Here is a 25878-nt window from a genome sequence, read left to right as displayed (position 1 = left end):
CAATCTAATCTCAAGGGGTTGCTATAAGCAACAGTTGCAGAGGACTTCTTTAAAAAATGAAGCTTTCAAACACTTATTGTATGATAACAATACTGGAATGTCACAATCTTCCTGCAAGTTAAATTTAGTTAAAAGCAGAAAGGACTGAAGTCTTTCATTGAGCAGCATTAAAATGAAAACGTGACATACAACCTGATTCAACGTTAGAAATGTCTGTGGATATGATAATAGGATCACATTTACCAACTCCTTGCTTCTGACAAAATCATAACAGCTAAAAAAAAAAGGCCTAGGACTCTGTAGGGCTTGTTCAAGTTAAAACACGATGCAACATGTACAGGCAATTAAATAACACAAGGGATTTTTAGGTTGCAAAAGGCAAATGAAAAAAAACTAAAATTCTGCTAATAAAAACCTGATGATTTACTGTCATTTGGGATATTGTATTCAACTCTGGTCATTGAAGATAAAAAAGAAGTTACAAAACAAGTGATTCAGAGAAATAAGAGGACACTAATTAAGACATGGAAGGTTTTGGCATTCAAAAAGATTGAATGAAGTTGGAACATTAGTTCAGAGAAGAGATGAATGAAGATGACATGCAAAACAGAAGGTGACAGGGCAAATTATGTATGTGACTGAATTTTCTTTCCCTCTACAAAGACAAAGAAACATTATGAAACTTTAAAAAACTGTATTTTAAACTGGAAGAGTTTGAGCACAACTCCCTCCAAATTAATTCTCTTAACATGAAGATGTAAACATAGTAGGATTTAAAGCAGATTGGATACTTAAAAGAAAACATCTTTTTTCCCTGAAAGTTTTGCAAATTTTCAAGTTTCTTAGCAACCCAAACACATATTGGGGGCAAAGAAAACATTTGTGCTACTGCTATTTTATTTCTGAAATTCTACATTTCTGTTTCCAAAAAATTCTTTAGGGACAACTGATGTGGGCCATTGGCCAGGGTGGAGTGCTGGTTTGATGCAGTCTCAGACTTCCCTCACCTCTTTATTGGTAAAACCTTTTTCACTCCATAAACCACTCATTTTCCAGCCTATTCTCTCTCTCTTTCTTCTTTATGCTATGAAGCTAAATACACCTCCCATCCATGAGAATCATAAGACAACCATCACTAATTGTTTTCTTCCCACTAAAGCAATAAGTATAGCATAAAGCTTTCTCCATATCAAAATACATTTGTCAAAACTTAAACTCCTCTTGAAGATACTGACAGGAAGTAGAAACGATCCTGTGATTCTCAGCAAATACACAGTCCTTTAATTCTTCCACTCAGTTTATCCCTCAATTTCAGAGCTTTCCTTTCCTTTTCCTTTTCCTTTCCTTCTTGCCTTCCTTCCTGCCTTCCATTTCTCTCCTTACCTTCCACTCAACAGGAAAGTGTTACTCTCTCCATGATAAGGTCAGCCTACCAAGGGTTCATACCTTGTATCCTATTCTTCTGAGTTACTCGAAATCTATCCCTGAAGGTCAGTTCTGTCACCACACCAACATTCACTGGTGTGCATCTGTTTAATACAAAATGATTACTAAAATCTGATTTTCTAATGTTCAATGTCTTCTTATATCTCCTAAACAAAATATTGTGATCTGCATTTTATTTAGCCAGCACCTATGAACTAGATACAATACAGAGGGGCAACAGACAGTTTACACTGTATCAGTATGAACTACATACACTGTACATTTGTATATCAGCACACATAGATCTCTGTATTTTAATGGATTATGGATATCAGAATGAGAAAAAACCTCACTCTGGAAACCAAATGATGTCTAGCCTAGCAGGAAACATTTAGCACCAGTTTGCAATCTATTAAATGCTTAGCCTAATACTGAAGGTGTTGTTACATGGTTACTTTTACTCTCCAAGACAATAAACTGCTGAAGAACACAGCATTCCATGCTTAAAACTCAAGCATTTCTTATATATCTAAGAAAAGTATAATGGAAAAAAAGTCAGTCTTCAGTGTCTGTAATCCAGTGGTTAGCACCAGAAATACCGTGAAGAATATTTAACACATACTCCCTACTTCTTTCTTGCAATATTTTTCCTCTAGATGCACTTATGCAAGTAAAAATGTTGGTATATGGCTCATTAAATTTAAAAAAAACCCAAAAACACCCAGTTCTGTGCAGCCTTCCTGGCCACTGTGAATGGATTTTATGAAAGAGTAACTTTATTTGCAAGCAGAGGAGTTTTTCTGAGAGTGGTGAAAGGTAGAAGTGTGTGTATTATACAGCTGAATGACTGTATTGGATCATGTAAGGTCAGCCAGGTCAGTATTAACAACAGTAATAATGAACTGACAGATGTGGTTATTATTCACATCCTAAGAGGAAATCAAAATAGTTCCGACCCTGTAATGTTCAAAACCACAGGTCAGGTATCAACAAGCCAATTAAAATTCCATTGTGGAGCCCTAATTTTAAACATTTAAGATCATCTTGTATCAGCAAAATACTCAAAAGCTTTTTATTCTGAATATTTTCTCCAACTCATTTACTCTAGTCAGACCTCACTTACCACGTTGTCATCACAGCTACTTTCCCACTATGTCCCTGAAGGGAACTCCCAGCTTCCCTTCCAAAACACTGCCCCTGCTGATCCCAGAGAAGGTGCTCATGTTGCTGTGCCCCTGCCCATCTTGTCAGCAAGCTCACCTTTTGCTTTTGCTGCTCACCTGCCCAGATGACAGCGCAGCAGGAACTTCCCTGCTGTGCCCCCACAACCTCTCAGCCGCGTTGCTTTTGGGGACTGTGGCCCCTCAGCACCTCTGCTGTGACTCTGCTCTGCCGTCAGGACGTGGCAGTACTTTTTGTACATGGGACACTACCAGTGTTCATGCTCCTCCTTACAAAGGTACAAGGTACTAGGACAATGACTACATCTTACTCTTGCCTTCCCAGATTGCTCTCTGAGGATACTGCTTTAAGCAGAACACGTTATTGGTGGTCTTATTATTATAACACTTATTATTGCTGATCTTTCATGCAAAGATACTCCTCTCTAGTAGGAAGTCTGATGAATAAAGTGACTGAAGGCACAGTTTAACCCTGGCTGGTGACTCAGCCTCCCAAATCTTCCCACTTGCCCCTGCCACGACAGGATTGGGGAGAGAATCAGAAGGTTAAAACTGCAAAAACTCATGGGCTAAGACAAAGACAGTTTAACAGGTAAAGCAAAGGCTGCGTGTGAAAAAAGCAAAGCAAAGCACAGAATTCATTTGCCACTTCCCAAGTTCAGGCAGGTGTTCATCCATCTCCAGGAGAGCAGGGCTCTGTCACATGTAACAGTGACTTGGGAAGATAAACACCATCACTCTGAACCTCTCACCGTTCTTGTTCTTCCCCCAGATTTTATGCTGAGCATGGTGCCACATGGTAGAGAATATCCCTTGGGTCAGCTGGGTCCCCTCCCAACTCATCATGCTTTCCAGCCTCCTCTGGTGGAGTTGGGTGAGGAGCAGAAAAGGCCTTGGTTCTGTGTAAGCGCTGCTCAGCAGTACCAAAAAGATCTGTTTTATCAACACTATTTTCAAATGTTAAACACGGCCTAATACCAGCTACTGTGAAGAAAACTGATCCTATCTCTGCCAAAACCAGCACAGAAAGCGACCCTGAAGGCAGCAGGCTTCAGAGTCTGCAGTGAAAAGCCATTCACTTGTAGAAGAGCAAGGATTCCCAAACTCTTTTTAAACCAATTCAGAATGAGGTTTACTCATGAAATATGAGTAGCACATACAAAAATAACTCATAAGATAGCATAAAGGTCTTAAATGCTTTCATAAAACTGCATATTCATTTTTATATCTGAGGTTGAAGGTATATATCAAAATTCCTACCTATATAATGCATTAATGTATACAAATAACGAAAACTAATGCATAGGAAAAAAATGTTTTCTGTAAGTTAATAGAAGAGAAGACAGATTACATTTCAGTGATGGTTTCTGGAAGGTTTGTTGGGATCTCAGTGAGGCCTTTCCCACGACAGTCCACGATGTTGTTACTACAGGTGCATGCAGTAGGGCAGTGCAAGACACTGCAGGATGGAGCCATAAAGGACTGGTGACCTGCAAAGGAAAGCACATTTTACACTTACTTGAAAAATTTAAGGCAGAATTTCTAAAATAAACATTATAGATTACAGTACTTTCAAACTGTATTTATTTGAACACACATTTAATACTAACATGTTGATACAACCCAGAGAGGTGAAAGACAAATGCTCAACTATTGTGACAATACTCCATAATTTTTCAACTTCTTTAGCAACAGCCATTCAAAATCATCTCATTTAAGAAGACTGTGATCCATTTCTCAGATATATTTTATTTGTTGTATGCTATTGAAAACTAATTACTGATTTATTTAATTTTCAGAATGTTGTATAGTACTAAAAAAATGCATGTCAAGAGAAAAGAACAAACTCTGCTATGAGCACTGAATGTGACCTGCCAGTTTTGTTCTGTTCTGCAAATATTTATTTGAATATGGTCCTTCAGTTATGTATTGCTTATAGACAATTTTGGAGTTTTCATTCATTTAATGACATTTTCTTTCACTCACACAAAAATACATAAAAATTTTGACTTCATATCTCTCACTCTGTTTTAGCTCAGCAGACTTCCTCCCACAATCTGCCATTCCTGCTAATTCAGGTAGCTAGTATATTGATTTCTTAGTGTTGTATGTTAAAGTCAAAAATTTTAATTGCATTTAAACTCAGTCATTTCATATTTAGGTTTGCTATAGAAAATAAAAACCTTATTTTATTTCCCTGCAAATAGATAGACTGCACATTTTATAATACATTAATGCACTCATTCATCTACCAATTAAATTATACAGAACAGTTGTTTCATAATGATACAGAAAGACATAAAGGGATAAGAAAGTGATGACGCCCTTTTCTTTTGTTTTTTCATTAATTTATAAAATGCTAGAGACTGTTTTAATATTCTCAAGGGGAAAAAAGAGACAACTTCTTGACTGTGAAACCACAATTTAACTCAAAATCTATCTCACAATATTTAATGTCATATATTAATATAAGAAGGGTGCACTGATAATGTAAGCTGCAGCCAGTGCAGTTCCCACTTAAAACTTCATATAACAACGCTCCAAGTTCTAAATTGCTGAAAAGATACTGAGGCCAGGCTGGATGGGTCTTTGAGCAATCTAGTCTGGTGGAAGGTGTCCCTGACCATGACAGGGGAATTGGAAGATGATCTTTAAGGTCTCTTCCAAGCCAAGCTTTCTATGATTCTCTGAGACAGAATTTTACAATACAATAATTTGACTTCAGATTTATGTTTGCGCTAAAAAAGTAAAAACAATAATCAAATCTAATAACACTCACGATTCTTTTTATACTACCAGGAAGGAAACGTTTAACCTACCTTTATTGAACAAAAATACAATGTTTCAGAGAGAAAACATGGTTATTCCCCTTGATAATAATCAGTATTATAATGATCAAGTTATAAAACTGTTCTTGACATCCCGGCTCTGCAGCCATAACATTTACAAGTAAGGTATAAAAAATTATCTTATTAGGAGCCCTTTTAAATGCTCATAAAGGCTGAATTAGTGACAAGAACACTGTTAGCATTTGCCGTGCGAGGATGGCAGTGCCTTACTCTTCGATGTCAGAGGCTATTTAATAAGGACAGAACACTGTGCCCCCCATGAAACTCTTTTAGAAACATAGATTTGTGAAAATTTTGGCATATTTGGCAATGGGCTTCTGGGGGTTTGCAGAAAATCAACCAGTAGGAGAAACCCTGCTGAACCACTGACAAGAAAGCAATATTGCAGCCGGTTTTTAATGTTCTTGGCAAAACTTGAAACAGTAGACAAAATTTACACAAAATTTTCAATCTGAGTGTAAAAATATTTAAATAAGAAAGATAAACTTGCCTTCTTCCTCATCTAGAAGATACAAATAAAGGAAAAAAAATTGAATAGAGAAAATGTGATTAGTAATGAACTGTTAGTCATTTCATTATTTCACATAAAAAATACCCTTACGCATTAGAGCATAACAATAAAATTCAGAAAGTTACTTAGGGGTACAGAGTAATATTTAAAAGTCAGAAAATAACAAGTATATACTGAACATATACCTATAAAGTTTTTTTAAAAAATCCTTATTACTAACAGGTTTATGTTCTCAATTAGCACACCTTTTATTTAATATCCAGTATCTCTCCCCAGCAATTATACTTTTAGAAGGCTATAAAATCTACGCGAATGCCACATTCACACAAAATTGGCAAGGACACGAGCACCCCCACAAACACCAATAAAAACGGTCAGGCTTTTCTTAACAAGCATCCACGCTGGGATTCTGCAAAAGCCAGGGCGCAGCACAGGCAGCTGGCCCTGGGGTGCCAGCAGGAGCGGTGGCCAGCCCGTTTCTCTTACCGCTGCAGACGAACTCGCGCTTCTGGACCTCGGCCACGTTGTGCCCGCGGAGGTGGGACGGGCCCATGCACTGCGTGTAGAGCCCCACGCGCGGCCGCTGCCGCAGCCAGTCCGACAGCCAGGCCAGGTGGCAGTCGCAGTACAGGTTGTTGGAGTGGAGGCGGCTGCACGGAACCAAACACGGCAACACTCTCCAGTTAGGAAGAACAAACGGGACAGCCGCCAGTTCGCCCAGCCCTCCATTCAGCAAGCAACCGTGCTGCCCATTTATTAATAAAACTGTTAATGAGGAACTAACTTTTTACATCTTTCATTGGAAGTCTGAGAGTTACAACTTAATAAATAAAACTATACAAGCAGCAAAATTACTTTTTTATTTGCGGTCTAATTAACTGGAAGAAAAAAGAAGGCTTCCTAATAATTTAACTTTTCCGTAGTTTCCTGTTCCTTGTCTAAAAGAAAGAAATAAATATACAAAAGCTTGAAAGATGACATAGGACTTTTTAGTCCAGATCTCCATAAATAGAGAGTAAGACAAAAATATCTCAAGAAAATTGCCCTAGAGTGATAGTACTATAATGTCAGAAAAAAAGAGTTAATAAAAGATTTTGTTTCCAATTAGATGTATCGGTAAGTCTGGCCATTATTAGTCTCTATAGAAACAGCCTGAAAGATCCCTTTTGCAGGTCATACTCATTTTCTGCTGAACAAGATAGAGTAATAACTCAATAAAAAGCACCTTCTTTCACATCTCTTTTCTGATTTCCTCTCTAGTTGTTTAATAGCAGAAAATGGGATTAGCTGCTTTTGGCTGCTAGGGATCTACACTTTAAGCAATCCTTGAAATTAATTAAAAGACCAAATGGAAGCATGTGATGGAATTAAGAAAGTTGTCTCTTTGTTGGTGTGGTCTGACACAAGACCATGGCTCCTTGCCAAGTGGCAAAAAGCACTTTGCCATTGATAAAATATCAGACAAATGTATTCACTAAATTAGGAAAATTACTCTTCTCTGGCTCTTACATTTTCTTAAAGTACGATAAAGGATGTCCACAGCTATAAATTAAATCGTTACTCAGGATCATCCATAACAGGGATATGCCATTTTGGTCCTTTTTAGCTGAGGTGCTCATTCCTAACTAAATAACTGGACAGGAAGTGCAGGAAATTCAGAATGCAGACAAAGAGTCTAACTAATCTGTTAGAAAATAAATCTGCAAAGCAACATGAAATGTGTAACCAACATAAACCAAAATATTAGCCATCACCTTTTTGCCCCATAAATGACTAGAAATTAAAGGCAATATATTTTCCTGTACTAATTCTTGGGTGGGTGCTTTGCAAATACAGCTCACAATACAGTACACGCATTCACCACAGTCTGTGTCTGTGGCCAGCTGTAGGCATGAAGACCATCCCAAATCAGAAGTAATGCCACTGAAATCAGTATAGTTATACAAGCATATTCTGACTGCAAATGGGATCTCACAGCCATAATCCAGGATTCTGTTTGTCCATTTTATTTTGTTTCTAAAATATATTTTCAGAAAATGAAATATTCAAAGAAAAGAAAATGTAAATATTACTAATTCGATTAATTCTATTTTATGGTTCAAAACAGAAACTGTATTTGAAAGTTTAAAAAAAGTACAAATTGCACATTTTCAAAACTGGGCCTGAAAGCACAGAATGAAATTCTATTATCAAACTCTATCTGAGGTCACCAAAAGCCCATGGTCAGCCCTGTTCAAGTACTATCAGATTTGTCCAAGCAAGAATAGTTGCAACTCTGTTATGAAATCAACAGAACTACTCACCTGTGTGAAGTTCTTCAGTTACAAGCCATATGTTAACCTGGGTGAATAGTCCTACTGATTTCAGAACAGTTGTGCAACTCAACATGGGTCACAGAAACTAGACAGGTTTTTTTGTAAAAGTAATTCTTTAACAGTAACAGCTACTCTTGAGCTCTGATAGAAACATCCCATTCATTCTTAATTCCCACTTCACTGGAAAAACTATTTAAAAGTGAGTCTCTGGACTAAACCTGGTTTTGCCAGTCAACACAATCAAGATTTATTTGTAGTCAGTATAAAAATACCAAGACATAATTCCAGCCTGTATGACTTGCATACACAGACAGTCTTTTCACTGTGCTTTGTTTTAGAAGCCTGAAGTGCTCCTCTGACAAAGTCATAACCTCTAAAAATGGGGACCTGATTGTAAATGCTGACACAACTTTAATTATAATAGCACCACCGGATGATGCTATAATTTTATGTTACAAAGAATGTTGGCAAGCCAGTTTAGTTTAATTAGGTCTGCTAGCAGTACTGTAATAAAAGCATAAAGATTTCCCATTTATCACATTTGACAGTCAATCAAAGAATCTCCAATGTTCCAAAATGAAATGTGACCCATTCAAAAGCTCAAAGTAAAACAAATCTCTGACTTTCAAAAAACATCAATTTACTTCTTTATATAGCTGTAACATGAAAGAAGAATTCCCCCTGCCCTCATCCTTTTTTGGTGAGAAGGTGAAGCTTTTCTGTCACTGAATACAGCACTATGGAAATCCCATTTTGGAAGAAGCCATGAAACTGATTTAAATATTTATTAATTTCATATCCTAAAAAAGCTGACAGAAAAGGATACAATTTCTTTATCTCCTGAGCCCCACGTGTAGCTTTGGGGTCACTTGTTAGGTTTACCTTTCAGAATGAGCTTCCACAGACACACACAGAGACTTCATACTCCTCAGCCTCATCAATATTTTTTATTTGAGCTTATGCTTGCTTTGCCTGCATATGTATTGATAGATCCCTGAAAAAACTTAATAGGACTATAAATAAAAATTATAGAAATGGCAGCCAGTTTCAGTGGGACTACTCACAATGTTCTGAGTTTGGGCATATGGTTGAAACTTGCCACGGATAGTCGAGTGATGTTGTTATTGTTGAGAGTGCTGCAAAGCCAAGAACAAGCATATTAACACCGTAAGAGTTTTGTCACATTTAATAAAGGCACAGCTAATGAAACTCATGGTGTACTGTTTTTAGGGATGTGTATCAGGAAAAAACTCCCTGCTCCCTGTTATATTTTTCCTCCCTGTTGAATCTCAAAAAAAAAAAAAACCCATGGTTTTACGATTACCAATCCTAAGTAAGAGATTACAGTAGCCTAGAATCCACTCAAAAGGAACTTCCACCAATATTGAGAACATCTATGGCATTCAAGCCAAACTTGACATTGTGAAGTAAAAGAGAGAGTCCTTGGAGAAAATGTCTTGGTTCTAGAATACTGATTTCTCTTTCTAGCTTCTGAGAGTCTAATTTTTGATGGATGATACAAGAGCTGAATGGTTTTTTCCTGAGAATTTTAGAAAATATTAACTCTGGGCTGCGCTTGGTTTTATAGGGAATGAGTTTCTATAGATGATCCAGAGCTGCATGAACAATAGGGGAGTTTCCAATATGATAGGAGTCAGGAAATGTAACACTTCAGCAAACTAGTAATTAATATTTTAGACAAGGTGTTGGGAAACGGAGATAGGAACTGGAAACAAATCTTAGCTAATTCTTGGCTACACAGGCCCATTATACTCATTACATGTAGTTTGTAAAGATTCAGAAACTTTATGAATTAACTTGCAGTTAAATATTGTCTTTAGGCTGCAAATAAAATGCAAACCAGCTTTACTCCAAAGAAAGGAAGCAAGTAATAGAATTTACAGATTTGACTTAGAGATTACTCATCTGAGCAGAATGGATAATGAGCTCTGTGTAACTAGAACAGTAATAAATAATAATTCCCACTGAAAAAAAGCTTTTCTCCCTTTTGAAAAAGAAAGTATTTTCCTTTTTCTTTTTTTTTTTATTTTTAACCAAAAACTGTAATTTGTTCCTATTTTGAACAAGTTATTTGTACTGTCTGATCTTAAGACACAGAAAGGTAAAATCACAGCACCCTGACCTGGATCAGACTATAAATATCTCCACATTAACCAAGCAATTAATTACTGGTGCAATGTGCAGCATTTTACCTTTGTGTGCTTACTCATTCCATGTACTAAATCTTTCCTTTGCTGTGCATAAGGGATCTCCCCTGTGTGTTCTTAGGGATATATAAACAGAAAGAAGAATAATAGAAAAAAAAATAACCCAAACAAGTAAATAAAGGAACTGTGCCCCTTTTCAAAATATAACAAAAATAAACCAACAAAAAATGGCCAGTGTACTGGATACATCCACAAAAGGTGCCTTAATGAATAAATGTCAGTAAATTGTGGCAGGGTTTTCTTACAATGTCCACATGGTAAATGATGGCTACCACAGTTCTTCCTGCATAACTTCTTACAAGATTTTAAAATAATATATTTTCAGTGAAGGGAAATCAGTCAGTATTTCCATAGTTGGTAAGAGAATCTACAAATGTTTTAATTTCCAATTTTGGCTGTTTGTTTTTTGCTTTGCTATTTTGTATATATAAGCTTTTAATTTTTTCAGGGTAAAGAAAACTAAATATAGGAATAGATGTAAGAGGTACATATGGAATTAAATTATTGTTATAGCTTTTTCTCTGTAATGATAGAAATGCTTGAGTTCATCACAGAGATGTAATTAAAAAAAGTTGGCTTTTCACCTAAATGTTATATACTATAGCAAAGACTGTGATGACTGACTTGTTTCCATTTTGTAGACACTTTCCATTTTTTTAACATGTCAGTGTTATACTTTCCCCATAGTCTGTTTCCCAAATACGGCAGATTTCCCTTAAAAAAAAAAAAAAGACAAAGGAAAACTAACCCAGAAATTCATGGGGAGGAATATTCAGGCTATTTTGTATCTTTAACACTAACAGCCTCTAAAATTATACAATTATTTAAACAAATTATAAGACTTGTTACTTTGGTAAGCATTTCAAACTGTTACTAAACAGGATTACAGTCTACTTAAAAGCTTTATCTCAAACTTGAAGTTTGAAATAATACCCACTTTCTCTGCTCAGCTGATTCCAAATGAAAACAATATGCACAGTCTTATTTGCTACTGAGTGCATATACAGTATGGTCTGACCTACACAGTGTTCATTATTTAAGCCATATTGTAAAGGAAGCTTAATTAGATACAAAACCTTCAGTAGTGTTTGAAATATCTATCTCAATTTCCTAAAATGCCATGAATCTTTACATAATTTTTCTCACATAACATAATTCAAGACAGCACTCAACCATGCATTTGAACAATGCTAATAAACTATCTGTACTCATTCACAAAAATTCTAACTACCTAGTTTTCAGCAGATTATTATTTTAGAAGTTTCTTTCCTCTTTTTCCACTCATTGAAATCGGTGTAAAAATTGCAACCTCTGACCTCAACTGCAAGGATGACCTTTCAAGAACACTAAAATTGCAAGCATTAAGAAATGCAGAAAACATTTGATTTATTTATTTTTAATAAACATTTAACCCTTGCACTTGTAAAGAAAGACTGATATTAACAAAAGAACTAAAACCAAACCATAGTAAGCAGATTAAGCCATCATTGGAAAAAATACTCTGTGTCACATATAAGAGTTGCAAACATAAAAATCTCAGAGAACATCACATTTACTGACAGACAACTAATCATCAACTTTACAATTAGATGTAGCATTGAACCTACACTATATTTTACATGGCTTTATACCAGAGAGTTAACAATAGGCTTGTTCTTCTATGACTGCAAAGTAAAAAAAATATATCAAATTTGGCTTCCAGTTTCATTCACCCGTAAGTAAAACCAACTAGTGTTTAACAATGAAAAGTTTTACCACCAGCTACTCACATACTCTTTGGTTTCTTAGACGTGCAGACACTATTGCCAGAGAAGCTTCTGTTCTTCAGAATATTAAAAAAATAAAAACCAACAAAAAACCCAAACACAACAAAACCCATTTCCTCACCCTCTGCAATTTGTGATTTATCAGGTGTGATTCAACTTAACATGAAGTAACTCACTGATACACAAATTCTTTCATTTTTCTAAATGAAGAAAATCCAAATAAAATGTGTCATTTTGACTGACAGAGCAAATATTTCAGGAATGTGTCCTGTGCCTTAGATTCTTTGAGAACTAAGGCACTTTGCTCATTACAGTAACTATTCTGAGATGATAATTTTGTTACCTTTAACCTCACTGATAGCCACTTGAAGAAAGTAAAAAAAAAAAGTATGCAAAGAAGTGTTGCAAAAATAATCTTCTGTGACACAAAAAAAGATATCTTCCTTGACATACAAATGTATCTACACACATATAATTTAAAATGTTTTAAAAAGAAGCTATAGACATGGACATGCTAAACATCTTCACATGTAGCAGTAATGTTTGCTAAAAAGTGCCTCCTTGAAAACATCCAGATTGTCAAATAGATATAGCATATTGTTCTTTACACTGAGTCTCAGTGATCAAAAGATCAAATTGATGATGAGTATACAACAAAAGCAATTCTGAAACGTTCAGTACATCAACAGTAATGGATAATGTACAAAATTAATTGGGTTCATTAATAGTGCTGCCCTCCCCCTTTTTAAAATTGAATATATTCTTTTCTTACAGTTTCTGTCAATGGCTTTTTTATTATTATTATGTTTAATGGCTGTCTTGGAGAGTAAAGGAGTATCCATGCCTCTCCATATCTTCTTACCATTTTACAGCACATCGCAGTGGATTATTTTAAGACATCTTTTCACTAGAGCATCCTGACACCAGGCTGCAGCTTGCAGATAAGCTGCTACATTAGCACTCCCCAGACACTGAGCTCTCACTACAACTGAGAGATACAAGGAATACTCACAGCACTTCCAGGTCACGCAGAGCCCTGAACGCCCCATCCTCAATGCAGCTGATCTGGTTGTAATCCAGTTGCCTGTTAAACAGATTAGGAAGGCATTTGTAAGGGAGAGGCGTGCTGGCAAGGCGAGGTGCAAGGGAAGCCTCCCGAAGGGGTGGCAGAGGCCGGCCAGGCGAGCGGAAAGGCTCTGGCCATCGCTGCCGCCGCTCAGGCTGCCGCTGGCCTGCACTCTGCCACCGAAATCCCTTTTTGTTCTCAACTGGCTGCGCAGAACAGCAGCGCTGGGAAAGCTCCAGTAAATAATAACTGCACCTTATATTAAATGCCAAAGGAATGCAATTTCATTACATCAAGAAAAGCTATCCATTAAAAGCTCTCAGCGTCATCTCGCTGAAACAATTTCATTAAGGTAAAGGACGGTAAATCACTTAATGTCACACGCATCCCCTCGGTGACCTAACAGAATCCATTTATCAGAGCAGCCCAGCTGCATGTTAATTCCGCCCGCCGCAGCAGGGACCGGGGACAGACACCAGTTTGAGGGGTCTCCCTGCGTGTGTGCATGCCTGGAGCAGGTGGGAGGTGTTACCCCCGGGTATGCAGGGGATTTACAGTAATTACCTCCTGGAATATGTCTACATAACAGTGTCCGAGGCATTTGCAGACCTGTTTACTTATCTCCTTTAGTTCTGCTTCAAATGAAAGAAGTGTTTCTGCTGTAACCTTCAGTATCTGGTTTTCTACAGACTTTGTGCTGTCTGCAATTATATGCAGATACTATGTTGTAATGGAGCGCTCGGATTCTAGACGTAAAACTCAGCAATCCATCCCATACATTATTAATCCATAAGTATGAAGTTATGAAAAATTTAGATTAGTTTCTCTGAAAATGATTATTACCTTTTCAATTCAAAACATTGATACAGCACATATAGCTCAATTAAAAATGTCTGCTTAAATTAACAACCATGAAGATATAAAATCACACTTTCTCTACTGATAGAACCCTTCCTATAAATACTGAAATGTCTTATGCATTTCAGGGCATGACTTGCAAAGCAAAGATGATAAAAAGCCCCACTTTAAAAACTTCTCCAAGCTGGTAGCTTGTCAGTGTCAAATAATATATATGAGTAAATGTGTGTGAACAATACTAAGAAAATGAACAAAATACAAATGAACTCTGCCCTTCTGTCTTCAATTATATATTAGCTAGCAGGGCTAATGACACTTCTACTAAAGCATTTTCTGTGATTTTTCTGAATATATGATAACATTTTACTTTATTAATAAAACATCAGACCCACTGCTGAATGTAATGTACCAACTTCTATAAAGTTCTTCTAGTTTCATCTGAATTACTACTACAAGGGAATAAAATATTGTCATAATTGTAACAGTGCCTGTGTTTCTGTGTAATGAAAGCTAAATGCAAACTATCAGTTGCTGAATATGATCTTTAATCATTTTGGTGCAATATTACAACACCAGTGCTGCAGTGTTGGAATATTTAGGTCTACTTTCTAAGCTTCTTCAATTTTTAGTAATGAATTTCATTTAACAATTAAGCTAATAGCCTTTTTATTTTAAAATGGTAAAATATATACACAGTATAACCTCTTGAACAATTTATCAAAGCTATTTAAATTACTCCAATGGCATGAAATGTTACCCTTGACACAATACAAAAGAGAAATTGTTTCCAGACAAATTGGAAAAATCTTTTAATGCCATCAAATTTGCCTAATGCAGTCTGCAGGTTAATCTGTAAAAGGGTGAGCTGTATGTTTGCCCATATCTTATTATCCTTAGCTGTCAGTGTATAAATCAGTGCTGACACAGCTTCTTCTAAATCATCCACATTACACACAAAGGAAAATCTTTTAAAACCGAGAAAGCACTTGAGCAAATCTTGTCCTACACAAACTCAAAGGCAGATTTCTTCCGCTACACTGGCAGCAGTTGTGGTGATCCCGAAAACTTTTGGACTTCTTCCTTTAATGAGTGACCATGATCCCTACCTTAGTGAAGGGTGAGTTGTTTCCATTTAAATCTTCTTACCAGAAAGATTACTCTGTTTGCACTGAACTAATGAATTGGTTTCAGCATGAGGAAGGGAAGTTTGCAGATGGGAGAGGAAAAATATTCCCTAGTTTTAAAAATTACTGTCTTTGAAAGATGCTACCATCTTTATGCTTTATATTATCTTCCATCAGTTACAACCATGATATAAAAATGATTAGACACACACCATGAAGAACAATTGGTGTGATATATATCTATATATCTACATTTATTTTTTAAGCTATGAAAGGAACATGACTTTGAAGACTGGCTTTAATAGCAATTTATGGTAAAAGTAAAGGTTAAGGGTAAGGATACCCACGCTACATATACGACCCAAATGGAAAGTTAGACATTATTAGAAGTTATAACCAGTGTAAGATTAACTTATGATGTCCTTCTAACAGATATACTGAAGCAATGTGATTGTGTGTTTTGATAAAACTGGTTCTCAGTAGCAAGTATGTACTAAGCTATGTCTTAAAGTACAAGCAAGAATACCAGGAATTAAAAATTATATTTTAATCTAATTTTAAGTTACATTCTTTTGTTTATTTTTAGTATCACATTCAAAACCACACATAAAATTCTCCAGTACCATAATGAAACCTTTCTCACCATTAAGCTATTGAGTATACCAATAACCCTAATTCCATCTTAGAAAGCTTTTTTTTTTCCTCCAAGAGCTGTTCTTCTTTTCAGACTATTAGAACACTCTGAGAACCAAAACTGACCAGACATGGACCAGCAACTCTGGCCCATTGTCATCCTTCCCCTCTCCCCAGTTTATCATCTTTCTGCCTGCTCCATCTCCATTTTGGGTCTTTTCTATGAGGGATCTCCCCATGCTTTTGTAAAGTTGCTGTTCCTTTCTGCCTCCAACATTCAGAAAGCTTCAGCACTGCCATTCCTGTGAAGCTCAGGATACCAAACAACAGTTGTCACATTCAAAATCCTTCCATCATCACAGACTAAACACCAACACAAAGTGTAAAACTGGATTGTACACCCCTGTCTGCAGCATCACCTGGGTACTTCGTATATGAAATAATCTAACTGAATTAATCTACTGCTGCTTAAAATGTCAATGTTTATGTGAGTTTGGCAATAAGAACTAATAAGAATAATAAGCATTCAACTAATAATATGCTTACTTTATAACTTACTTTATATTTGTAGCTCTTATGCTGTAGAAACATGTTGCTAACTTATATTTTCTTTCCTTCTGGCATATGTTATCTACCAGATAATGATAAATAAATATCTTAAAATAAACTTTGTTATCCCACAAGAAGAACATTTAATGACGAACAGAAAATGCTGCATACATTTAAAAGCTACTACCCTCATACAGGAAAAATCTGTCATCTGACTCTTGACAGAGAAAACCTCCTTTACTCATTCCTAGAAAGTGAAAGTTGGAACAATTCAAACAATTGTCTGCTTTACTCTCCTGCTCTTCACAGTTTGAGGACACTTTGTGGTCCTATTTCTTATTTCTCAATCTCAATGTCAAGACAAATCAGTAATTTCAGAGGAAATAGTTAAAAATTATGTAAAAAAAATCATGCCAGAATTTATTTATTTTTTATCAAACTTCAAAGAACTGCTTGTTTCCCATGACTGTTAATATTTACATCCAAGTAATGCATACTTGCTGAACAAACTAGAAATTTTAGAAAGAAAAAAGTTTACAGTTCAATTGCTCAGTCCTCTGAAAATTGTCTAGCACTCTACTTGGTTAATCCCAGAATTATCTTACAGGAGGAAAATAATACCAAAAAAAGAAGTAAAAATTAAACAGAAGAATGTCATCAAAAGGAGGATGTATACAAAATTAAAAATGCATATGCTATGTGATTCAAAGATATTATCACATTATTAAGAAATAACTTTTAAAAAAGAAACAAAACTTCAAAAATAGTATTGAAATGCTATTTATTCTAACTATCTGTAAGAACAAGCTGGGTTTTTTTCCCCAAAAGCCGCAGGGTCACCAACCTGCTTGGCAACAACAGGCTCAGGAGGCACTGGAAAAGTACACCTATTCTTTCCTTCATGGCCTCAGAGCTATTTTTTATTGTAATAAAAATCCCAAGCATACATAGAATATGGTTCACTACACCTGTGAAATCCTTCTCTATGTAAACTTGCAATGCAGGTGGCTGAATAGACTAGCAGTCCAATTGAAATTTCCTGTATTGAATTCTAGATTATTTAAGCATATCTTAGACAAGCAATGCATTTAGAACAGCACTTGTACAGATGAATAGACAACTATACATCCAGTTGCAGTGGAATTTTATGCATGATCTGAGAAGAAGTAAGTTATGAGGACATCAGCAGGAATCTCTTTTTCAACTACTAATAATTGAAATTAAAAAAAGTCCAGTCATTCCCAAAAATAATTAATACAAAATTCATTTATGTCTCTAGTGGCAGGTTTAAATGTTTCATAATCAGCATAAAAGAGGCATAAGAGCAACAACAAATAGTATCAATCAAAGTTTTGGCAAAGCTTAGTATAATGGGAAGGACTTAGATTGGATGATGGTGACTGCCTCCCTCTTCACTAATTCTTCATTTTCCCAGGCAATTTAATGTGTGAAGCCACTACATGGCTCTGCAGCCTTTATCCCTGGCATGACAGCTACAGTCTCCTCCACTTGCTGGAAATAAATGAACACAAAGAAGAGAGCAGTCAAAACAAAGGCCAAGAGCATGACAAGAAAAACAGGGCACAAGATCCTTGCATGAGATGTGATGAAAATGTGCCCTACTACTCTTGATAACATTTGAGATTGCATGTATTTAGCATCACAATTCCACCATGATATTGGTATATCCCTGTCCATCCTCTGCCAAGCATTGATTACCCAGAGAAAGAGAAATTTGGAATCTTATAAAATTTTACACACTTGAAATGGAAAAGTCATAAGGCCAAAATCTACTCAAAAGGAGCGCATAGCACTGTTTTTCTTTCAGTGGTGCCTTAAATTTGTAACTCAGTTATTTTTCTTCCTAATTCAACCAGCTTCAAAAACAACCCAATTTAATCTTGCCATCTGGGCACCTAAAGCATTTTCTTACCATCTTAAATACAAACAAAATTCCTGATGTTGGAAAATTTAAAGAATCTTTCACATTCAGTGTGAGTACTGTCGCCAGTGAGGGTTAAGAAACATTAATTACCATGTCTATTAAAAAATCTGTGTTTAGTTTACCATTTACATGATAATTTCTGTTTATTTTTTTTAAAGTGGGTGTCACTGTGTTCTCTGAAGAATCTAATGTCTTGGTGAATACACTTCTCCCTGAAAAATTTGCAAGGTAGGGGCAACTTTAGGAATTATATTTCCAGAATTTCACCCTAATTGCTCTCAAGTCTCAGATCAATAGCTGTGTATAGAGTGTGTTTCTCTTTGAATCATTCAAGCATACTCCCTTGAATAGAAAAATTGAGACTTTGACTGTAGATATTATATTTTTCTTCATTTGAACTGCCAAAATAATGGATACTGGACTTTTAGTCTGGAGAGCTACTACAACATAAGCATCCCTCAATTTTTGTCACTTTTACTGAAAAACTTAATACTTTACAAACAACTGGGCTGCATTGGTGAGAGGGAAGCCAGGGACACTGGCATTTTTGAGATGACTTCTGAGTTTGTGAAATGGCACCTGGTGTTGGCCTCCCCAGTAGAAGACAGAGTCAAACAGGGCCACAAGGATTGGGCTGAAGCAGGTAACATATGGGGTTGGTCTGCAAAAAATGTGTTTGTTTGGCTGTTAGAGAGAGGGGAAAGGGGGGATGGTATTGCTGCCTACAACTGCCTCAGGTGAGAGTACAGACAGAGCCAAACTCTTCTCACCTATAAGACAAAAGGCATAACAAATTGGAAAATGGGTAATTCTAATTTGATACAAATTACATTTCTGAAGCCTGAATGTTTCTCAGGGTTTGTTATTCTTTTTACTACAAGGGTGTTGCACACATTATGAGAATGTCTTGCTCATTTTGCTTTTATCTTCTACAGCATCTATATGGTGAGCATGATGATGTCCAGAAAGAAAGCACCATGGATGCGTTTTGTGGAAACTAGACAGCTTCTGAGAAACAGCAAGAGGACTCTAGAGCTAACAAACTGCAGGACGTTAGTAGTGGTATTATCAGACTTACAGGAAGCACTTTCCTTCAGATTATCTGAGTAAACACCTCATTCCCTTTGCTCTGCAAAGACTAAGAAGTTTACAATAAGATGCTTTCCAAAATACTCCAATTCCTGATTCAGAAGGAAGGTTTTTGGTAGAAATGAGATAATGGTGAGTCTCCAATCAGAAACATAAAATACTTCATCACGTCAAATTCTGTGAAATTTGTTGACCACTTTTGAAACAGCTTAATAGAGCTACTGTTCTGGATGGTTATCAGTCATCCCATGTTTAAAGAAAAGGCTCAGTAATTTAAACTGAAACTGATGTAATTGCTGTTGTTACACACATATATATATATAAAACAATATGCTCTAATGCAGGTTTCTTTTCTCTTAGCACCTTTACCTATCTCATAGATGAGTTTGGAGGAGTTACATCTTTAACATTATGCTCAGCTACTAGGCTATTTCTAGAACAAATGCCCAAAACTAGAACAAATATGGAATTTTGCTGATGACAATTCTTATTAAGGATATACAAGTACTTAGCTCCTGGACCTGAGGTTAATCACCTTCATAGATTCACAGAATCATTTAGGTTGGAAAAGACCTCTAAGATCATGGAGTTCAGCCATAAACCTGACACTACAAAGCCCACTGCTCTATCCTGTCTCTTAGTGCCATATCTACACATTTTTGAATACCTCCAGCCTATGGTGACACAATCTGTTCCCCCGGCCACACACTTCAAAGCTTAAAAAAATTTTTGGTGATAATTTTTTTTTCCTCATATCCATTCTAAACTTCTCCTGGTGCCACTCTAGGGCATTTCCTCTTATCCTCTTGTTACTTGAGAAAGAGACTGACACAGCTGGCTACAACCTCGTGACAGATAGTTCAATTCCTGTTTGAATAGTGATGCCTTCTATACCTGTCACCTATCGATTGTCTCCTTAATTTTCTCGAACAATTAAATACAACTTGTAAAATTCTTGCTATACCTTTCTTCTCTAAGTAATGACCAAGGCTAGATGGAAGGCTGGGGTTTGTCTCTCCTCACCAAAGATTCTGGAAAGGCACAACAGCCAAAACAAGTTATATAACAGAATCCACCCAACTCACCCCATGAACTCGCTGGTCATTCCGCAGAGTGATTTTAGAGAGATCTTGAAATTTTCAGATTAGGGGTTTGATGGCTTTTTTTCCTTTCTCTCTCTCTTTTTTCAATTAAAAAATATGCCACAGATATGATTTGAAATTTGTGGCAATGTTATGGTGTTTATGATTTTATCTTTTTAAAATTATCTCCTGAAAAGAAAAACACTTTAAAGGACACATCTACTGTTTATGCAAGTTTCAGACATAATTCAGGATCCTTAGCTTAAAAATTCACACTAAGATAAAAACAGTACCTCAGATAAAGATTAGCATCCTAATGCAGCTTTTAACTGGAATTTTCTTACAATATATAAGTACACCTATATTCTAAACTACTACTTTGTCACTAAAATATTTTCAATGATGCTGCTTTTTCTACAACCAAAGTTCCTTTCTGTCACTGAATAAATTTTCAAATGGAAAAGATCATTCAGAAAAATGCAAAGAGGTTTGTAGCCAAACCTCTTTTTGACCATGCATAGTGGGGGAACTAGTTCTGAATAAAAACTCATAAACTGTTAATTAAACAGAGTAACTAAGCTACTTTGAGAATCACAAGCACTTGCTTGTTTTTGAACACAACAGAGTTGAACATAATGATTTTTTCCACTGAGGTATGATAGAATTTCATTGCAGGAAAGAATGGTAGTAGGCCAAATTCTTGGGCATTCTGCTAAATCTTCAAAAAGACATTTTCCTCACCAACTTGTGTGCAGTGCTGCAGGCAGCAGAATGAAGTGGATTCCATCACAGGCAGACAGGAAAGTGAAGGGCTTCCTAGTCCATACTCTCCGACTGAGGATACATCACAACCCTCCCCTCACAATCACAGAACACTCCTGTTTTCAAAGCAGCACAACTAGAATGTTTGTCTTTCTATTTTAGCACTGGCAACTTCAATTAATAAAAATTATTTCCGCAGGACTAACACGAAAGCCTCTTATAACTTAATATTTCCCTATATTTACTGATGCCACATAAGATAGCAGTCACATTTTTTTCACAGTTGCATCATGCTGGAAGGTCCATAGTCTTTCTTAAACCTACTATTGTATGACTCTGTCTTTGCTGGTTCTTTTTAAGGGATGAGTCCTTGGCTTACAGCAGGGGTTGTAGCTTTTGAGTGCCTAACCTATTGTTTCCTACTACAGAAGTTCATCACAGTCTTCAGGTTGTTTGGCTTGTTCAATCCACTAAACTGCCTTAGCACCATGAACAGAAAGTAGAAAAGTCACTGCTTTGCTTTATCTGGAAACTGACATATTTCCACATTTAGAAACCGTAAGAAAATTCAAAACCTGCCCATGAACTTCCAAGTCACTATCTCCAGGAAAGTAGCTTTCTTTCAGAAAAGACAACAGAAGAAAACTGAGCAAGTAAAATAGCCACACAAATATAAAAACATATGCTAGCAAAACTAGATAATAGCATGACTTTTCTCTCTTTTATGCAAGTAAACAAAAGACAAACTTTTAAAACCAAGGGCAAAATGATTTTTTCCACATGAAACCATAAAATGTTTCAAATTGCCTGACATTCAAATATTAAATCAGGTTTCATAAACTAATAGTTATAATGCCATATTGTCTTCAACTCTATTTCAATGTTTTACATTTCCATAAGGCAATTTGAGGATGTTTAAGACATGTTAAAGTATTTTGCCAAAACAAATTATACCAGTATTATGCAGATATTCCTTAAGCAGTCATAACAGTTCTTAGGAAAAAGATATCTGATATTAAAAAAAAAGAGCACTGTACCTACAAAGCATTATGATCAGAATATATGGAAGGAAGAAAATACTTACAGATTTTTTATGTCTACTGCTCCTCGGAATGCCTTCCTTGGTATTGCTTGAATCTGATTTTCACTAAGATCACTAAGAAAAAAAATATAAATGTAAAAGTGCTATATATATTTAGTTTCGTGTATAACAAAAAAAAAAATCAGCCATTATGGTTCAGTCAATATTTCCAACGAAGCTTATTTTATTACATTAACTGATTTGTAACTGAAGAAAAGAAGTAGCAATAATAGTCAAAAGTCTTTATCTCTGTCACACTAGGCAGTTCCTTTAGAAAATAACATGTATGCCAAAAATTAAAAAAAAAAAGTAGAAGTGTTTTTCCCTTTTCAACCATTCCAAATCCATGTTTGATAGTATGTTCAGCTTTATGTTAGGAAGATAGAAATCCTGCAAATAGAACAAATAGTGAGCTACTGAGAAACAACAATGAAACCATGTAATATCTGAGATCAATATATTTCTGACTTTTGTTTCAGTATCAAGCAGCATGTATTTTAAAAGAAGGAATTAAAATACATTCTGCAGCAGACAGTACTATCAGCTGTATCATGCTATCTGAAAATATCTTAAAAAATTATTAAAATTATTATAAAATTATTGTTCAGTAGTGGTTTTTTTTTTTGCTATCAGTATGAATAAACAGCCCTTTATTTTTTTCTGAAATTCAGACACATGTTTGTCCTTCACAGGTCAATATTGGAAATAAAATCTAGAGAACTGAAGACAGTAGCAGAGGAGACAGAGAAAGTGAAAAAAAAAAAAAAGCAAACTAGGATGCAGAACTTTCCATTAATGCTATGCACTATTAACAGTGATGCAGGGCAATAGAAGATGACCAATATGTGAAAGTCTTTATTTCTGTATCTACACCACATGCATTTGGAGGTTTTACCTCAGACAATAGTTTGCTACCCTGGACCAAACACACCTATCACACACCGTACATGAATGTTTGTCATTTTGTAAGGGGGCCTATCTACCTTGCTGTATTAAAATTATGAAATCAGATCTTCTTTTGGAAACCTTCCAAGATGCACCTATCCACACACAATATGAGGAACATAGTTATATGAAAAAGCTTGCTTAAACATCTGAATAAAAATGTACAAATGAGATGTGTACAGGTGTCTCTACAGGGGGATTTTAAGTCCATTTGCACAGCAGTTTTCTTGTAGTTAACTAGATTTCATTCTGCTAAAACCAACTGAGGATCTTTACTCTAAAAGCACACCAAATGCAATTCAGATGCTAGCAGAAGTTTCTCTACCTTGAGCTTTGGAGACATCTTTAGAGGATCTTTTTCGGAGAGAATTTTTAGAGAAACATTGCAAAACTGTGCACAGAAATAAGAGCTGTAGCTCAGAGTAAGTGAACAATCAAGAATCATCAGCCATAAGAAGTCATGCTTTTGATATATTAATTCTCTAAAACGTAATCTAGCATGAGCTCATATTTCCAGTTTTGAGCAATCACTCCTGAAGATCCCTTTCAGATTTATGAACTTGCAAAAAACAATTTGAGGGCTTTCTAAAACCCCGTGTTTCCCGATTTTAACAAAATTTATATCAGTGTAATTATTTTGAAAATAATTCCACATACATTGAAGCAATTTTGTTTTATCCAATTCATTGTTAACTTATGGAAAATCACTTTCTATTTACTAAATCTTTCATAGTTCATGCACCTAATTGCACTGCAATATCTTGCAAATTATACTTAAAACTAGACCCGATTTTAGTATTATTAATTGTGTGTGAAAAAGAGAATTTGTGAGCTGTGATTTAATTTTCAAGCCACCTAAGTAATCTTGAAATGGGATATGACTGTACTGCTCTGACTATAAATTCAGTGGCAATGAATGAAAAAGCAGCCTTCAGCATTTGTTACGGTAACATGATTTAACAGCCTACTTCCTTGGGAAAAAATTCCCTTATACGCATAAAACGCAAATATCTATATTTACATTTCTGTCTAATTGACTAATACATTTTACCTGTATAAAAACTGTGTGTGAAGTGGCTAAGCTAGCAGTAGTGATTTGTATCATGATCAATGATTAGTTTATAACACAGGTATATGTATATATCTACGTGAGCCACTGCTGTACTCATAAATATATATACTACAGGAGATAATGGGTAATGGTGCATTAAGCTTTTCATGGCATTTGATAGAGTATCATCACTCACCATTTTATATTTATTAAAAATGTGAAAGATGAGCAATATTGAGGCCAAATGTAAATTATTTTTATTTTTAGAAATCTATTAGAAAATGTTCGTGGTCAAAACCTTTGTTTCATTGGGAAATTTTGTCACAAACATAAAGACTTACAAGTGACAGCTACTGTGCCAAGTTCCTCAAGAGCCAATACACTGAGGCATTGTGCACAGGTACGTCTGTGTGCATGCAAATGCAAAAGACACAAGACAAACTAATTGCAGGCTAGATTTACTGCTGGGTCGGCACAGTCAACACCATTTCCACGTAGCACAAGCTCAAGCAGACTGAAGTATAGTGTTCCCTGGTAATTTTAGCTAATTTCAAGTGTAAACTACTTGACTGCAAAGGTTCCCAACCTTGCTGAACAAGGCATTGTTTAAAGCATACATTTAAATATGGAGAGCTAAGTAAGGTTGGCAAATGTTGTTTTCCAAAAGTAATCTTTTTGCAATGCATCAGCTGGTTTGGGAAACTTGGAACTGTTTCTGTAACAAAAGTGTAAGTTCATTTCCACACTGCTAAAGTCTACTTCTCATAAAAAATAGGATTTTCTTTATAGCAGGAAAAATTTAGTAATTATTTATTGATTGCTTCAAGTTTTTATCTGCTCAGTGTAAAAAGGTTTCCTTATAAAAACCTTGAGGGCCTTAAACAAACATTCAACTTTTTTTTCTTGCATAAATTACACTTACATTTCCCAATTCAGAAGCTGCTACGGTCTTTTTTATTGATCTTTGAACTCATTCCACCGCAATTCTTAGACTGCTCAAAAATAAAGGTCACAAGCAGCACAAGGTGCATTGTGACTTTCATAGGAAATGGGGCAAAAATCTATTTTGTAGATAAAACCAGCCAATTTTGCACACCATTACATTACATTGATTTGACTTTGCAACTTATATTCTGTAGTGAAGAAAGGTGCAAAACTCCTTTTCAGCCTGATGGTCATTGTATTGCTGCAGTTATAACTATGCAGACATCATCTTCCATTTCAAAAATAGGCAGCCATTGAATAGAGGCTCTATGATGGCAATTGATCCCCCTAAAATGAAAGACTATCTAAGAACATTTAGGTCAAGATGCAAAAAAACATTCTACTTTTATAAGAAGAGATCTGTATTTTTTCAAAAAAAGGCATGAACCAGATTCGCATTACAAAGTGTCAATCTGACCAAGATATTTTCACTG

At 35.7% G+C, this 25878-nt stretch overlaps 1 protein-coding gene across 2 annotated transcripts in view; it reads right to left on the bottom strand.

Moving 5' to 3' along the window:
* The window catches only part of SLIT2 (slit guidance ligand 2), a gene marked incomplete at its 5' end in the record, with an annotated part of 255849 nt that overhangs the window by 86021 nt on the left and 143950 nt on the right, over window positions 1-25878 (bottom strand). For both annotated transcript variants that reach the window (XM_084203836.1, XM_084203837.1), the window contains 5 exons: window positions 3958-4096; window positions 6453-6616; window positions 9346-9417; window positions 13288-13359; window positions 22468-22539. In XM_084203836.1, the coding sequence (XP_084059962.1) occupies window positions 3958-4096; window positions 6453-6616; window positions 9346-9417; window positions 13288-13359; window positions 22468-22539 (519 nt within the window). The remainder of the gene's footprint in view (window positions 1-3957; window positions 4097-6452; window positions 6617-9345; window positions 9418-13287; window positions 13360-22467; window positions 22540-25878) is intronic.

This window comes from Fringilla coelebs, assembly GCF_963513975.1.
Source record: "Fringilla coelebs genome assembly, chromosome: 4".
In the NCBI taxonomy this organism is placed as follows: Eukaryota; Metazoa; Chordata; class Aves; order Passeriformes; family Fringillidae; genus Fringilla; species Fringilla coelebs.
This window is presented reverse-complemented; position numbering and strand designations above follow the sequence as displayed.